The sequence below is a fragment of the Staurois parvus genome, unplaced genomic scaffold (assembly GCF_062004578.1).
Source record: "Staurois parvus isolate SC_StPar_1 unplaced genomic scaffold, SC_StPar_1.0 ptg000048l, whole genome shotgun sequence".
NCBI lineage: Eukaryota > Metazoa > Chordata > Amphibia > Anura > Ranidae > Staurois > Staurois parvus.
The window spans coordinates 2,427,266-2,443,714 of record NW_028317844.1 but is presented as its reverse complement, the minus strand read 5'-3'; the positions used below and the strand labels follow the sequence as shown (position 1 = coordinate 2,443,714).

General features: G+C 39.5%; 1 protein-coding gene across 2 annotated transcripts in view; it reads right to left on the bottom strand.

The window, feature by feature from the left end:
• Positions 1 to 4,768: 4,768 nt before the first annotated feature.
• Positions 4,769 to 16,449, bottom strand: part of SLC22A16 (solute carrier family 22 member 16) — an 85,812-nt gene continuing 74,131 nt past the window's right edge. For both annotated transcript variants that reach the window (XM_089664577.1, XM_089664570.1), the window contains exons 5-8: positions 12,332 to 12,459; positions 11,936 to 12,045; positions 11,364 to 11,463; positions 4,769 to 7,494 (exon numbers count right to left, since the gene is read on the bottom strand). In XM_089664577.1, the coding sequence (XP_089520703.1) occupies positions 7,291 to 7,494; positions 11,364 to 11,463; positions 11,936 to 12,045; positions 12,332 to 12,459 (542 nt within the window). In that variant the 3' untranslated portion in view covers positions 4,769 to 7,290. The remainder of the gene's footprint in view (positions 7,495 to 11,363; positions 11,464 to 11,935; positions 12,046 to 12,331; positions 12,460 to 16,449) is intronic.

The following is a 16,449-nucleotide window of genomic DNA, read 5'->3' as shown; positions in this document are numbered from 1 at the left end:
TTGGCCCCAAATTCTTGCAGGAGGTATAGCTGTCCATTTGTCTAGACAAAATGTCTCCAGGTCATGCAAAGTCTTTGGTCGTCTTCCATGAACCACACGTCTGAGACCTCCCCATAGTGGCTCGATTATATTAAGGTCAAGAGACTGTGATAGCCACTCCAGAACCTTCACTTTTTTTGCTATGACCACTGGAGGGTCAACTTGACCTTGTGCTTAGAGTCATTGTTACACTGTAAAGTCTAAGAGCATCCCATGCGCAGCTTTTGTGCAGAAGAATGCAAATTATCTGCCAGTATTTTCTGATAACATGCTGCATTCATCTTGCCATCAATTTTCACAAGATTCTCCATGCCTTTGGAGCTCACATACCCTCAAAACATCAGTAAGCCACCACCATGCTTCACAAGGGGGATGATATTCTTGTTACTATAGACCTTGTTGTTCCCTCTCCAAACATAACACTTATGGTTGTGACCATAAAGCTCTATTTTGGTCTCGTCACTCCAGATTACAGTGTGCCAGAAGCTGTGAGGCGTGTCAAGGTGTTGTCGGGCATATTTTAACTGTTCTTCTTTCTGGCAACTCGACCATGCAGCTCATTTTTGTTAAAGTATTGTTGTATTGTGCTTTTAGAAACAACCACACTGTCTTTTTCCAGAGCAGCCTGTACTTCTCCTGAGGTCACCTGTTTTTCTTTGTATCCCAATCAATTCAGTGCATCCATGTTAGAAGCTAACAAACTCACTGACTATTTGTACAGAGACACTAATTGTAATTTAAAAAGCAACAGATGTGGAAAATTAACCTTTTATTGCACTTTTAACCTCTGTGTGTTACCTTGTGTGTCTGTACCAAGTCCAAACATTCCACGGTATGTAAACTTTTGATCAGGTTCATTTGGGTGATTTCTGTTATCATTATGATTTAAAAAGGAGCCAAACAACTATGTAATAATAAATGGCTTCATATGATCCTTAAATAAAAAACAGTTTTTTGTCATGAACTGTCATATATTCAATATCAGTGCGAAAATTTCACAATTACTGCCAGGGTATGCAAAATATTGAGCACAACTGTAGTAGCTGCACAGACACTACTTCTAATCAGACAGCCGTGCAGGTGAATGGCCTTTAACGCAGGCACTGTGTGTTCGAGGCGAGTTACTCACACGGCCCTCAAATTGGGAGCAGCGGCTGTATCCGTGCGGCTGCTGTGTCACAATTGACATGAATGGGACTGCCTGCACAGGGATGCACAGAACACCTATGCATCACCATCGAGGCAAACATGACCCTCACATGGGTGTAAGCTGTATGAATGGGGCCTAAATGTCTACTGGCATTATTAAAAGTGTTCACTGGTTTCACAGCTTCGTAAAACAGACAGCCATATGGCTCAGCAATTTTTTTTTTCTTAACCGTTTATATTCCCAGGTCTTTTTCTTCAGAAAATGCCTTTGAGTCCCAGAGAGTTTTTTAATTCTTTTTTTCCTTTAAGAGAGCTTTGTTTCTCTTTTGATGCTACACTGCGACGCAAGCAAGGGAAAAGACAATTTGCATAAATTGTTAACTAAACATTTAGATAACATTGCGTTAGGTTGACAAGGGCATACATTAGCACAACTTTGACTTTTTCACAGGTTTGTGATTACTAAGAATTCAAATTCCATTGCATTTACTTACAGTATGTTATTAGTTGATGTTATCCAGATCAGCCAACATAACTGTTGTGACATGAGAATAAGAGTCTGGATCTGTACAGTAGGGACCAGTTCCAGTCACCCATGGAGCTCTGCAGCAACAAATCACTTGTAACAGATCATCAGTCAGCAATAGATTACTATAGCAGTGACCTACTGCTGCAGGAAGAAGTTGGACAGAGCTCCAACAGCTATGCCTGATCCTCCATACTAACAAGATGCTCCGTGATGTCACTCGTGACACAGAGCAGTAGATTTAATAGTAGCGCATGTGTTTTCATAAACCATAATGGACCCACTTTGACCAGAAGATAGACATTTGCCATTAGCTCGCTGTGGCTGTCCCTGTTCTCACTGGTGCAGAATTGTCCTACCACTGGCCAATTTCTATCAAGCTCTCATTAAGAATTAAGAGACAGCAGAAGATGCAGCAGTGTAAAACTGGCCTATAGCAAGACATTTTTAATTAAGAAGATTTGGTAAAGAAAAATTACTAGAGGAAAAGACCACAAATAAAAAAGCAGTGTAAAATTGACAGGCAGCAGGACAGTTTTAAATAGTAAGGCTACGCCCCAATGCAAAAGCACAGATTGGAACTTTATGACAAAACCGATGATACTGCTGAGGATACAGCAGTGTAAAACGGGCAAGTAGCAGGACACTTTTAGTTAAAGATAGTGGGCCTAACTGGTGTATGCCTACATTTTATTTTATTTATGGGTAAGTTAAAGTAGATATGAGTGGTATATTGTAAGTCGTTTAGGATTTCACAGTTAATGAGGGTACCAAAAAGCAGGGTAAAAAAGACTTGCTTTGGCATTTTATACATTATTGGAAATGAGAGTGATTAGTAACCACTTACACAAAGCCCATCACTTTGATTAGCAACCTAGAGCTGATGTTTCAGTATTTAAAATATGTTAAATTAATAAAATCTTTATAAAATGTTGTGCGAAAATTGTCCCTTAGTAGGAGTGTTTGCACTAGGGATAGTACACATAACTGGTGTATAACTAACTTTCATTTAAACTATGGGCATAGGGGGAGTGGTGAAGGAGAGTGATAAATGTGATGTGGTTTAAATGCACACTGTTCTTGCATGTTGTGAACAAAAGGCAGTTCCAAGAAAAGATGGTCAATAACAAGTGAATTCACTTCTTTCAGAACATCTTTCCTAAAAAGCCCCTATTATCATAAAATAATAAAAAAAAACAACAAAAGAAATGAAAAGAAAACCCTCAAAAAAACAAAAGTCCACTTTTTTTTAAAGGAATCCTTGTAGCTTAAAAAAAAGTTTGCTATGGATGGGACAGTAGCTAAAAGTGACTGTCGACCTCAAATCATCCACAAAATGAAATGAAACACAAGAAAGCCCACAATATTAAGAAAAAAATATTGCTCAAAGACCTAGTAGCAATCAGAAATAACATAGTTTCCCAACTGACCCTAATCTCTCCATTTGCAGTTTGCCCATTTTTCCCTATGCTTTTTCTGTAACAGCTGCAAAAACCTTAACACTGTGGCTACTCTAAGCCCCCCCCCCCCCTTTTTATAGTGAGTGGCCTATCTTAAACAAAAGCCCCCTTATTGACACTTATACTGTAAGCCTGCTGGCCATAGTTCAAATTCCATGTGGTGTCAGAAACATTGTGACAGGCATCAGGCTAAGACTGTCTAACTAATGTGCTTGCGCATAAGTATAGGTGTGCACATTCCTATGAGCATAAAAGATGGACTGCATATTCGTCATTGCCCACATTTTTGAGCATGTGCACACGCATTCTTTCTTCTGTTACTGACCTGACTTCCTCTCTGACCTTGCTCTAGGATTACCCTTGCATGCTCATGTTCATTGTCTGCCCCAGTTACTGACCCTGGTGCAGACTACTGACCACACTTTGCCTAATGAATCTGTACCTTACTGCCTGATTGTTGCCAACTTCTGCCGGATCCTGACTCTGATTCTGCTTATGTCCTGTGTCCTTTCATCCAGCTCCCATTTGACCAGGAGTGGGACCTGACTCCGCAATCAACTGGACTTTGCATCTTCATGGTGTATCGCCATCTGTACCTCATCAGACACCAGCGCTCCCCAGTTCCTGCTCACAATGTCTACACTTCAGCATATTTGCTTTTCCTTTATATTTGCAGACTATGTCTCAACATCCAAGGGTGCTCAGACAGGAACTGTGTGAGAGGCCACCCTTGTCATCTCAGGCTCTGCATGCAGGTATGTGACATACAGTGTAATATGGTTTTCAAAAATTCTCCTGGGCGAGTCTGCACATACAGTAAATCTTCCACAAATCCTGAACTGCAGGATTTGCTTCAAACCCATGGTAGCAGCAAACTCAAATCTCATCTCTAGTCCTAGAAAATTATATTTGGAAAAGGATTGATTGAGCAACAAAATCACCTTATACACAGGAGGTTATATATGTTTTGTTCAAAAGAACATAATGTAGATCAAGTGTGTCAAACTGGCCACCCTCCAGCTGTTGCCAAACTACAAGTCCCATGAGGCATTGCAAGACTGACAGTTACAAGCATGACTCCCAAAGGCAGAGGTATGATGGGACGTATAGTTTCACAACAGCTGGAGGGCTGCCAATTTGACACCTCTGATGTAGATCATGGTTTAATATGTATTTAGCTAAGATTGTTACAGTTAGAAGACAAGCCAGATTTTACATAAAGAGGATTTGTTTGAAGAGCTCAGGAAGAATTTTTGTTGGATCATGGGCTAGCTACAGTTTTTCCTTCATAAGAAAACCAAACCAAATGTAGTAGGCTCCATCCACCAGTGTGAGTCTAAAAAGACAACTGTCCTGGCTGTCAATCAGATTCGAACTGTAAATTTTTCAAAGCAGGTATGGGATACAAATTAACAATCTGATTGACTGCTGTGGGCAACATTTTTTTTCTTTAGACTCCTTCATACATTCTAAGTTATTGAAAATTGTCACAATACACAATGTTCAACAAATTAGAACACAGGTAAATGTCTCCAATGTACATGATGTTGGAGTTGATATGCCCTAGAGTACAACACACATACACATTTCATAATACATTTGCTCATAGTATTTAATCAATACCAATACAACAAGCTGAGGTCATAGTTGGCATTTTCGTTTTCGGACATAAAAAAAGTATACATAATAAAAAGAATCTTACAATTTTGTGTAAGTGATTTTTTTAAGGCTTGTTGTTTTCAGCATCTATATGTTCTTTCTAGATCATTTTTAAAATAGTTTTTAATTTGCAATAATTTGTAAACACAAACCTACAAACTGAAAGAAGTAATATATCATAAGAAATTGAACTCCACTCCACAATATTTAAAATCACTAATAAGAAAATATTTTATTGGTTGCTACTTATGTTACTTTTATAACTATTATTCAATAATTCTTTCTATAATGATTTCACTGGGCATGCTAAGGGCTCCTTGTGACTGTAATAGCAATCAATGACCTGTAAAAAAATTCAAATGATGCAATTCTTCATTACTAAAAGCAAAAAGTGTCAGTACTAAAATAGGTAGATAATAAATCAGGAGAGTAACATAAATGTTGGCATTGGGGCCAAACACAACCAACTCATTCTTTCAAGGTAGGGATAGATTTTTTAGAATAAAGGAAGTGCACCATACATAGTGTGCCATGATGCCACAGTGATTGGTATGTATGGGTGTTCCTAAAGAGCATGATCTTTCTACATCAGCCATTTCTTCTCTCAGAATTTGGTAACATGACATCTCAGAACTGCAAAGTAAGTTGGTGCTGGAAGACTGTGCTCTGTCGAAAGCTGTGCTTATACGTCTGAAGAGGAAGCAGTTTGGTATACAATGCCCAACATGTCACTGTCTATGGATTTCATATGTGATGTCTGAATGGTGAGGTATCTGCTATCAGGGGCCACTAGCCCATCATATACTATTAGTATTGTTCCAGGGGCAATCACCCCCCTCCCCCCCACCACCACCCAGCAGGGGCCTCCCCTGATGGTGATTTAATTAATCATTCCATTCATAATCAAATACAGTAGTTTGAAGAAAGACTGTCCAGATTGACATATTATGCACTTTTTAAGCATAATGCCATGATTCACTATATAATTCTTTATTCAAGACAGTAGTATGCAGGCATCTCTGTATAGTACAAGTTATACTGATGGTAATCATTCCTGTAAACCAGGGTTTCTCAACCAGGGTTCCTCCAGAAGTTGCCAGGGGTTCCTTGAGCAATGAGCAATTTCTGCCTTTCAGATAAGTTCCCACTGACACCGTTGATCTTTTTAGCTTTTTGAAAGGGGGCAATTCTTCCCAATGACCACAAGTGTAAGGAGCATTATTCCCACTGAATATAACACTAATGTATCATGAGTTGTAGATATAGTAATTTTTAGTAGGGGTTCCCCAAGCCTGGAAAGTTATTTCAAGGGTTCCTCTGTGTTGAAAAGGTTGAGAAGGGCTGCTGTAGACCAAGAGAAATGGGTAAGCAGAGACTATAGGGGACTATTTATAACATTTTTAATTATCCTAACTTGACACTATGATGTGTTTCTTACCTCACTTTTCAAGTAATTTGTAATTTATAATACCTTAAAATGTAATTAAATATGCTATGATAAGTAAAAAATGGCAGTATAAATGTATAAAAGATGTTTAAAAGAGGCATAAATTGTGAAAAACAGAGTGGTGAAATTGGCTGATAAGTGAATTATACCACTTCTTCAGGAAATTTTGTTTACTGTTTCCATGCGTTGAAAATTAAAATCTATATCAAGTCCAACATCCTGAACCCTCCTGAAATGGAAAAATAACAACTTCCTTTATACATGGGATGGTATCCACTGTGGAATGGATTTCACAGTGAAATTGGACACACAAAAGTAGGGCCTGCACTATACTGTAGGTCTCTATGAAATACACAACAACGAAGCTTAAAAAAAGCTAAAACAGAAATGAAATAAAAAAAAGACTTTTTTTTTAAATATCTGGAATAGGGAGTGATCATTAACCAGACGCTAAAAGCTCATCATTCAATTGGTAACTTTTATAGTCTGGCATCATGGCCAATTTGTTTTTCAGTCTCTGCACTCCGAACTGATATTTCAGTATTTGAAATATGTTAAATAACTAAAATCTTGTATCTTATGGGAAACAAGTTCTGTAGCTGTAACATGGTCTTTCCACACTCCTTGATGAACTTAATTTATTATATGGAGAATGAGTGGGGACACTGCTGCTGAAGAAGAGGACATTAGACTGTAAAGCAAGAGCAGAGCTGTGGGCTATGGCAAGGAGATCTTATGGAGAGCTCATGGAGTTTCCAAACGATATCAGAGGCCATCAGATTGCTTAGCCAGCCAGGTAAATCTGTGCTAAAAAAAAAATCTTATCATTGGGTGGTTTGATTTGTTAAAGCTGCTACTTTCAGCTAGCTGACAGGTTAACTGACAGGTTAACTATGGTCATAATCTTTATGATATGCACTGATATCAACAAAGTCAAACAACATGATTTTCAGTGAATTTTCCATCTTTGCTTCCCTATAAGGAATAATATTACTTGATATTTTGCTTTTCTAAACATCAGGGTCATCTGTTGTGGCAGAATCTAATTTTTCCATGGCAACCCCATTGGCTTCTGCTAATGGTTTTCTTTTACGTTCTGTCTTTCTTGCCATTTTTCCAGCTTCCTCCATTGTGTTCATGAGTGGCTTCCCAAGTGTTTCTGGGAGCATAAGGGTTAATATTCCAGTTATTAATGCCATGATTCCAACTAGTAGCTGAAAATAAAAATAAAAATGTAAGCTTTCCTAAAAATAAAAAAAAAATATTTATAACTTGCAAGCATATCTCACTTTTTGCTTTTACAGCAGTGTGGAGATTTATAGGTACTATCTAGCGCATACAAACCCCATTGCAAACCAATCATTTATAAACAAATTCATCTGCACCTCATATGCAGAGTGTTAAATCATTATACTACACATGGTCATTTTGGTGCCCTCCCTATTTATTTTAAAATAATCTCAAATTTATTTTACACTGTGAATATTTCTAGTTTGAACAAGCAATGGAAGGGGTCTTCATTTAATAAACTACAAACCTTAGTTGATAGTGCCCAAGTGTTACCTACTTTATTAGTAGGAAGAAGATTGAGTTCGGTAATGCTCACCCCATTAGAAGAGGTTTTGAAGAGCAATTTTGTTTAGTTCAAAATGAAAATAAAAATTAAATTTTTTATATAATGTGGATAGATTTTAGTTTAATGGCTTGATCACTCTTTATTTAATTTTATTTGTTTCTTGATTTGTTACACAATTGTATATTCAGGGATCACATTTTTATGTCACAAAGACAAAGAAACGTGGGATGTGGGGAAGGTTATGACTCTAATGAATGTAACTTCTTGTTTTAAGATTAGTGTGCAACAGGCCTTAACTCATCTACGATGAATACTGAAAGCTGTATCACAGTCTATAAAGTATTAGATCTGAAGCTATCTCTAAAATATTTGCAGAGGTCTGAATTTTTAAAGTTTAACCAGTCCTGGTTTTTGTATTTGTCAGCCCTTTGAAGATTTGTTACTTATTAAATCAGATGTATCTTACCCACTCTCAGTATCCACTCTACCACTGATGGTGTTAAAAAGCTTTAAAATATTTCAGAATTAGGCTGGTAGGTATAGGAAAAAGGGATGAACAAGGTTAGAAAGACAATATCAGCGGGATGTCCAGCAGGTCCAGATGTTCAATCCAGTTGTGGAGCTTGGATGTCTAGCACTAGACAAAATTCCTGGGTAGGGTAATATTGTGGCTCTGCCTTCTTTGCGTGTAAGGAGGAAGGAGGGGTATGCCTAGAGGCAGGCGGCCCCCTGGTTGCAAAGTTTAATAGGGGTTTCCTGGCAGGAAATGTTTCCTGTACCACATCAATTTAAGGAATGCCTATGATCTTTTGGAGGATCAGTTCTGTCTTTTCATAGTAATGAAGGCATAAAAGGCATATCACTTGGTGGTAGCGGATCTTTCCAAGACGGTTTTTAATATTCCTTTGATAGTATCAGCTAGGTCAGAGTCTCTAGTAGATTCAGGTAAGAATCTGTTATGTAGGTTTTTGTGTTTAGACCAGTTTTCTTGATCCTTCATTTTGAATATAAGGGATCTGAGAATTGTTATTTGTTGACTTTTTGTTATGATTACTGAAGCACTTGGGCAGGTTGGTTTGGGTGGTTCCTATATCTTCAGTTCTTGATATTAGGTGCATCAGCTAATTTCTATTTGAGATTACTTCTGATTTTAGTGTGGGTTGATAAGATTTTGTTTAGTCTCCCTTGAATAGGTTATAAAGGGTATGTGTGGATGGAAATGACTGCCATGGCCTACCTTCTTTGTCTTCCTTCTTTGTCAGATCCCTGCATTGAGGTGTGTAGCCGATTGTCTCCTGTCCTGGAATGCCTGAGTATGCTCAGTGCAGGCTGTCAGTGGATGTATGCTGCTTTATCCATTCTCTACTCTGGTCTACTTCTGCCAGGGTTACTCTGGACTAAGACATGGTCTGTCTGCTTATACTGTAGCCCTCTGCAGTGAGGTATTGCACTGAGCCTGTTAATGCAGGGACAGAGAGAGTTTTTCTTGTTCTCCCCATGGTTACTCTGGACAAAAGTAAGGCTGCCTGCATTGGTGGGGAAGGATTTGATGTTCAGTTTGGCTGCATTTCAGAGTGGGAACGCTTACTACTAGTGCAACTCCACCATCACGGTCTGACCACACTCATTATTATTATTATTATTATTATACAGTATTTATAAAGCGCCAATAGTTCGCTCAGCGCTGTACATTACAAAGGGGGACAGAACATGTGACAAAACAATACCAATACAATGCAAAACATGAGGGGATTGAGGGCCCTGCTCTTTCGAGCTTACAATCTAGGAGGGAGGGGATGGTGGCACAGGAGGAGATAGCTGTGGGGGATGGAGTGGTAGGAAGAGTGGAGGAGGTTGGCAAGTTAGCAGGGGGTGGGGTAGGCTTCCCTGAAGAGATGGGTTTTCAGGGTGCGCCTAAAGGAGAGGAGAGTAGGTGATAATCTGATGGGTTGGGGCAGGGAGTTCCAGAGGATGGGTGACACCCTGGAGAAGTCCTGGAGGCGGGCATGGGAGGAGGAGACCAGGGAACTAGAGAGAAGGAGGTCTTCTGAGGAGCGGAGTGTGCGTGCTGAGCGGTACTTGGATATTAGGTCAGTGATGTAGTTTGGGGCAGTATGGTGGACAGCTTTGTACGTCAGCGTTAGGATTTTGAATTTGATCCGTTGCGCAATCGGAAGCCAGTGGAGGGATTGGCAGAGGGGGGTGGCGGAGACAGAGCGGTTGGAAAGGTGAATGAGTCTGGCTGCCGTATTCAGGATCGACTGAAGCGGGGATAGCCAGCGGCGAGGCAGGCCAGTGAGGAGGGAGTTGCAGTAGTCGAGTCGTGATATGATGAGGGAGTGGATGAGCTGTTTAGTGGTTTCTGGGGTTAGGAACATGCGTATTTTGGCGATATTGCGGAGGTGGAGTCTGCACGAGTTTGTTAAAGATTGGACTTGGGGTTGAAAGGATAGGTTGGAGTCCAGAATGACACCAAGTACTCTGGCCTGCAGGGCGGGTTTGATGGTAGCGTTGTTGGATGTGACGGAGAAGTCAATGGGGGGTGGTGTCCGGGCTGGGGGGAAGACAAGAAACTCGGTTTTGGAGAGGTTCAATTTAAGGAAGTGGAGTGACATCCAGTCTGATATGTTGCTCAGTAGGTGTGTGATTCGGGCTGAGACCAAGGGGGTGAGGTGGGGGGTTGAGAGATAGATTTGTGTGTCGTCGGCATAGAGGTGGTAGTTGAAGCCGTGAGAGTGTATGAGTTGGCCAAGGGAGGAGGTATAGATGGAGAAGAGAAGGGGCCCGAGGACAGAGCCTTGAGGGACCCCAACAGAGAGGGGGAGTGAGGGGGAGGTGGTAGCATTATAGGTAATGCTGAAGGAGCGTTGTGACAGGTAGGATGAGAGCCAGGAGAGAGCAGAATCTCTGAGGCCGAGGGAGTGTAGTTTTTTGAGGAGGAGGGGGTGGTCGACTGTGTTTTACATTGGGAAGTATTTGAAAATTGGGTTTAGCCACTTACACACATCTGCCACAATGCACAGCCAGAAATATTACTCTATTTTTTCTTTTATTTAAGTTTATTATTTCCAATGTCACCCACCTGCATAGGGGGCAATGAAACAGCAGTGTAATGATGCTGCTTCTTTATCATGTTAGCAGTCTAGAGCTAACATCGGAAGCTCCAAAGCTTAACCAGGAAAAACAGGTATGTCCTGCCAGACTGTGCAGTATAACTAGAGTATGAAGTCCAGGATGTATTAAACAAAATTACAAGTCCTCCCACAGGTAAAGCAGTTAGTGAATGTATTTTATGTAATGTAATTCTGAAAATGAAGTTATCATATTTTGCAGTGGCTGTCTAGATAAAATCACTTAAAGTGCTAGAGGTTTTTTGAAAGTGAACTGCATGATTTTCTGTCCCTTCAATTTATATTTACAGTTTATGAGCAAGAATCTAATCATGTTATTCAAGAGGCCCCGTATGTATAGAATTTGGTAAGAATTTATCTGGAAAAATAAAAGTACCTGTGGCATAAATATCCAAACATCCTTCAGGTACACACAGAATGGGGCAACCACACTACCGATTCGACACATCATACTGCCACTGCCAACAGCCAACGACCTAGAGTAGCAAGGGAAAAAAGTTAATGTCTGAGAAAATATGCCAATTCTAGCGTGGACAACTTTAAAAAAAATGGTCCCCCGCTGGTCCCTGAAAACAAAAAAGCAGCTAAGACCACTATACTCACGTGATCTTGGGTGTTGCTCCCCGCAAACTCACCACTGTGGTTCCCATCTGCCCTTCCTCTTTCAGACTGAATGATGCCTGCATCATTCAACTCACTTCCGGTGAGCCCAAGGCTTCAAGACTTTATCCCCCACACCCATAACTAACAGAAGGAATGCTGGGAGCATTTAGAGGAGGACCTATGCTGACAGATCAAAGTAAATAAGTCTTTTGTAGTGTAATTTTGATGCTCCATTGAGGAGGATGGGAAGGAATGGGGCCTTTGTCATGTCCTGAGATAAGTTTTAAAATGATTTCTATTAATCTGAAATAAATAAACATGGTTATGTAGCTTAATTTAACTTACCTTACAACAGTTGGATATAGTTCAGCTGTGTACAGGTATATCAGGCCAAAGGCAGTACCAATTGAGAACTTCCCAGCCATACTCATAATGATGGTTACAGTACCGTGTCCCTGGAAAACATAATGCATAGTTTAGTCTAGTATCTTGTACATATATAAATGTGCTGTTAAAACAACTCAAATGGTCTACTGAAAAAAAAAACTTAATGGGTAACTCAAAGCAAAAATGTTATTCTTCTACCTATTCTCCAGGTCTGTGTAACCCCCTAACAGTAAAGTTCTAACTGTTGTTTTAACAAGTTGCTTGAAGTTAGTCCAACCATGCTCTGCTTGTTTGCTTGCCAGCCTCTTATATATACAGTATGTATAAGTGGATATGATTGTACAGTAGATATACCTCAGGTATGAGCATAATCACAACACAAATAACAGTGCTTAGTAAAAGAAATGGAGCCAACGTATTTCTCCTTCCAAGATTGTCCATGCCCAGGCAACAAACTATATAGGAGGGAATTTCCACAGCACCTGTAAAATACAAAAAAAAAATAAAATAAATTTTTAAGTCAAAAGTGGCTGAGCTTACATTGTCTCTGAATTGCCATGTAGCCTTGTAGCTGCTTTTATACTCTCTACAAACAGAAAAAGAGACTGCATTCAGATTGAAATGGAAAACTTTTTTAGGCCTCTGATTTTAACTCAATAACAGTCTATGTGTCCATGTTCAGATAGGCTTTTACCAGTTTAGAAGCAGCAGAGTTTAGGGGCAGTTAAACATTCCTCTCCTGAAAGCAAAAGAATCGCATGCAGGAGAGAAGCATTTTGGCCAAAGAACACTAAACGCAGTAAAAATACATGTAAATGCATGTAAACACGTCTAAACACTAGCTGCATTTAGCGCTTGGGTGTTTATTCATGTCACTGGAAAATACTCTGGCCAATCAAATGAAAAAACATCCAATCGGTAAACATGGCTAAACATGGTTCTGCGTTTACACGCGGTTTTGCCTCCTTTAGCGTTTTTCTGCTGCCAGGAGAGCTAAACGTCCAGGGGAGTTCATGTGTACATGAGGCCTTAAGTCTACAGAATGAAACACTATCTTCTTTGGTATAAATAGTGAATACTTGTGAGCTATTATGAATGAGGCATTCAGTGGGTAATATAAAGTTGTCTGCTGATTTAATGTGCTTGGTGCTCTGGCACTTGCACAGACTCACTTGCTAGTGTATATACAATATTATAAATAAATGTATAGTGCCGCGCTCCTATTTACTTGTATATGTAACTTAATCCTTGAGGTACATGAATTAATATCTGAAACAATCCATAAATCACTGTGACTAGTGAATAAAAATAATCAATAGTAAATAATAAATAATGATAAATCGATTGTGAATCACTATGACTGGTGAAAAAAAATAATAAATAAATTTAGATATGAATAAATCAACAGCTTTCATAAATGTGACTAATGTCAATAAAAAATCCTTAATTAAATGTGACTGTAAAAGAATAAAACTCAGATAAATACAATCCTGAATCTGTGCCACTCTGATCTGATGTGATTAATCCATCTATAATGTGCAAAAGCATACATAAATGTGCAAGTGCAAATACATAAAATAAAATAAAATACAATAAAAAAAAGTCTTTCAAATAAGTGCAATGTGCAGGTGAATTCCTTATTCCCTCTCGCCGAGTGCTTAGTGGTCTCCTTATGCGCTCACCTTAATATTTGCCTAAATAAATTCAGGCAAATAAGCTTTTAATCCTTCCAGGATTGATGGGATGACACTCTTATGTAAGATGTTCCAGAAGACAGGTGTGGATCTATAGGGATTCTCCTGTACTCTCCTCTTTCCCCTTGTGCAGCTGCTCATAAATGGATATTTTGACCAGCTCTCTAGGAATCTCCTAATTCCCCTCCTGGGGTCACCACCTTCTCAAGTCCTCCTTTCACCAGCATGGGGAATGTGGGTCAGTTGAAAGAGAGAAGAAAAAATACCATGGTGCCTTATCCTTTTGTGTAAAGGAAATTTATTGCTGCCAGTTGCGGTATTACACAGCGGTATATGGCTCTTATGTGATCCAGGACAGCATAGATGATAACATACAGTGAGTGAGTAATACTCTGCCTCTGCCTCTGTTATGCTGCCTGCCTCCGTCTGCACTGGAATCACCGAGCCTCTCCGATGCAACGTCGTGACGTCAGAGCCCCTCCCCTACGCGTTGCGTCACAGGGTCACGTGACTTCATCAGGGGGAAATGATTGGATCCAAATTTCCTTTACACAAAAGGATAAGGCACCATGGTCTTTTTTCTTCTCTCTTTCAACTGACCCACATTCCCCATGCTGGTGAAAGGAGGACTTGAGAAGGTGGTGACCCCAGGAGGGGAATTAGGAGATTCCTAGAGAGCTGGTCAAAATATCCATTTATGAGCAGCTGCACAAGGGGAAAGAGGAGAGTACAGGAGAATCCCTATAGATCCACACCTATCTTCTGGAACATCTTACATAAGAGTATCATCCCATCAATCCTGGAAGGATTAAAAGCTTATTTGCCTGAATTTATTTAGGCAAATATTAAGGTGAGCGCATAAGGAGACCACTAAGCACTCGGCGAGAGGGAATAAGGAATTCACCTGCACATTGCACTTATTTGAAAGACTTTTTTTTATTGTATTTTATTTTATTTTATGTATTTGCACTTGCACATTTATGTATGCTTTTGCACATTATAGATGGATTAATCACATCAGATCAGAGTGGCACAGATTCAGGATTGTATTTATCTGAGTTTTATTCTTTTACAGTCACATTTAATTAAGGATTTTTTGTTGACATTAGTCACATTTATGAAAGCTGTTGATTTATTCATATCTAAATTTATTTATTATTTTTTTTCACCAGTCATAGTGATTCACAATCGATTTATCATTATTTATTATTTACTATTGATTATTTTTATTCACTAGTCACAGTGATTTATGGATTGTTTCAGATATTAATTCATGTACCTCAAGGATTAAGTTACATATACAAGTAAATAGGAGCGCGGCACTATACATTTATTTATACTATCTTCTTTGGACAAGGTTTCGGACAAGGTTTAGCAAGCCCTACACAGCAGCTATGTGCACGTGTAAAAATTGACAGGAAACAGAGTAGCAGGCAAAAGGGTATAAAAGGTATTCCTTAACAGTTAGAATAAAAGCTAAATGAAGACAATTTGTGAAATCAGAATCAATTTACATTTATCTTATTTATTTTACATTCATGTACCATATTTAATTCATCCAGAAATATAATATGCATTTAAATCATATGGTAAAAACATAAAGGTTGTATCACAAAACTGGATTTTTTTTTATAAATTTTATTTTTATTGAGGTAACAAGGCTTATGTAATGTAAGCTTAAAACAGTAAATGGATGTTAATCTTAGGCATCTCCAGATTATAAATATTTATGGCTTCACAAACGCGTGCAGCCTTCAAATCACCCAAAGTTTGCAAACCTAGGCCTGTTAATTTTTGTATTTTAAAGCGGTTGTCAGGGCTGAATAAAAAAAAAAGACATTTGCAGTACATCTGTGCAATACATGCACATTTCCCCATATTTTATATCTTTACTATGTAAACTGTGGCCAAAAATTACATCACTTTGGGATGTCTTCAATCCAAAAAGAGTAATTTTGAGGACTTTCATACTGTTCTTGCATTTTTATTTGATATGTTTTATAACAGAAATGAAGCAATTCCCCCTATAGTAAAATGACGGCCGGGCGGGACTTTCTTCAATCCGGGTGGACATCATATGATGTCCTCCCTGATCACTGCCTCATGCGCACTCGTAGGGTCGCTCTGTGGCTAGATCTGTCTATCAGGCACAGCTGATGATTGATCTGTGTACTGGCTCATTTCTAGTACCATATGACTACTGTAACCAATCACAGTAGGTCACATTACAATTGTAAACAATGGATGGCTTCCTTTCATGCCATCCATTGTATATAATTGTGTTGCTAGCTGTGATTGGTCACAGTGATCACATGGTATAGACTGGGCCAGTCACAGCCCATCTGTGTCATGCAAGCCTGGACTGGGACATAAATTAGGCCTGGGCATTTTAGACTGAGCAGCCAATTTTTCAAGGGGGGAGGGGAGGGTAGCGGGCATTCACGGGTGAGGTTGGTGACGGGATATTCACGGAGTAGGTCCTTAGGTCCTCCGCACTGTAATGTAAGGGGGCACTGAAATGATTAAAGGGCAGTCCCCTTTATATCACAGTGCCATTTGCAGCCATGCCCCTGCCTCTTTTTTCTGTCATCACTGTGTCCCTGTTATGGACCAACTGTCCAGGTTCGGCAATAGGAGATCAAACATACAGGATTAGACAGGAGAATGGTCAGGCAAGCCAGGGATCAGAGCAGGAGACAGTCAACGAATCAGGGTCAGGCAGGGTCGGCACCAAAGCAATCTCTCAGGACACAGGATACAGGAAAAGACCATACGGCA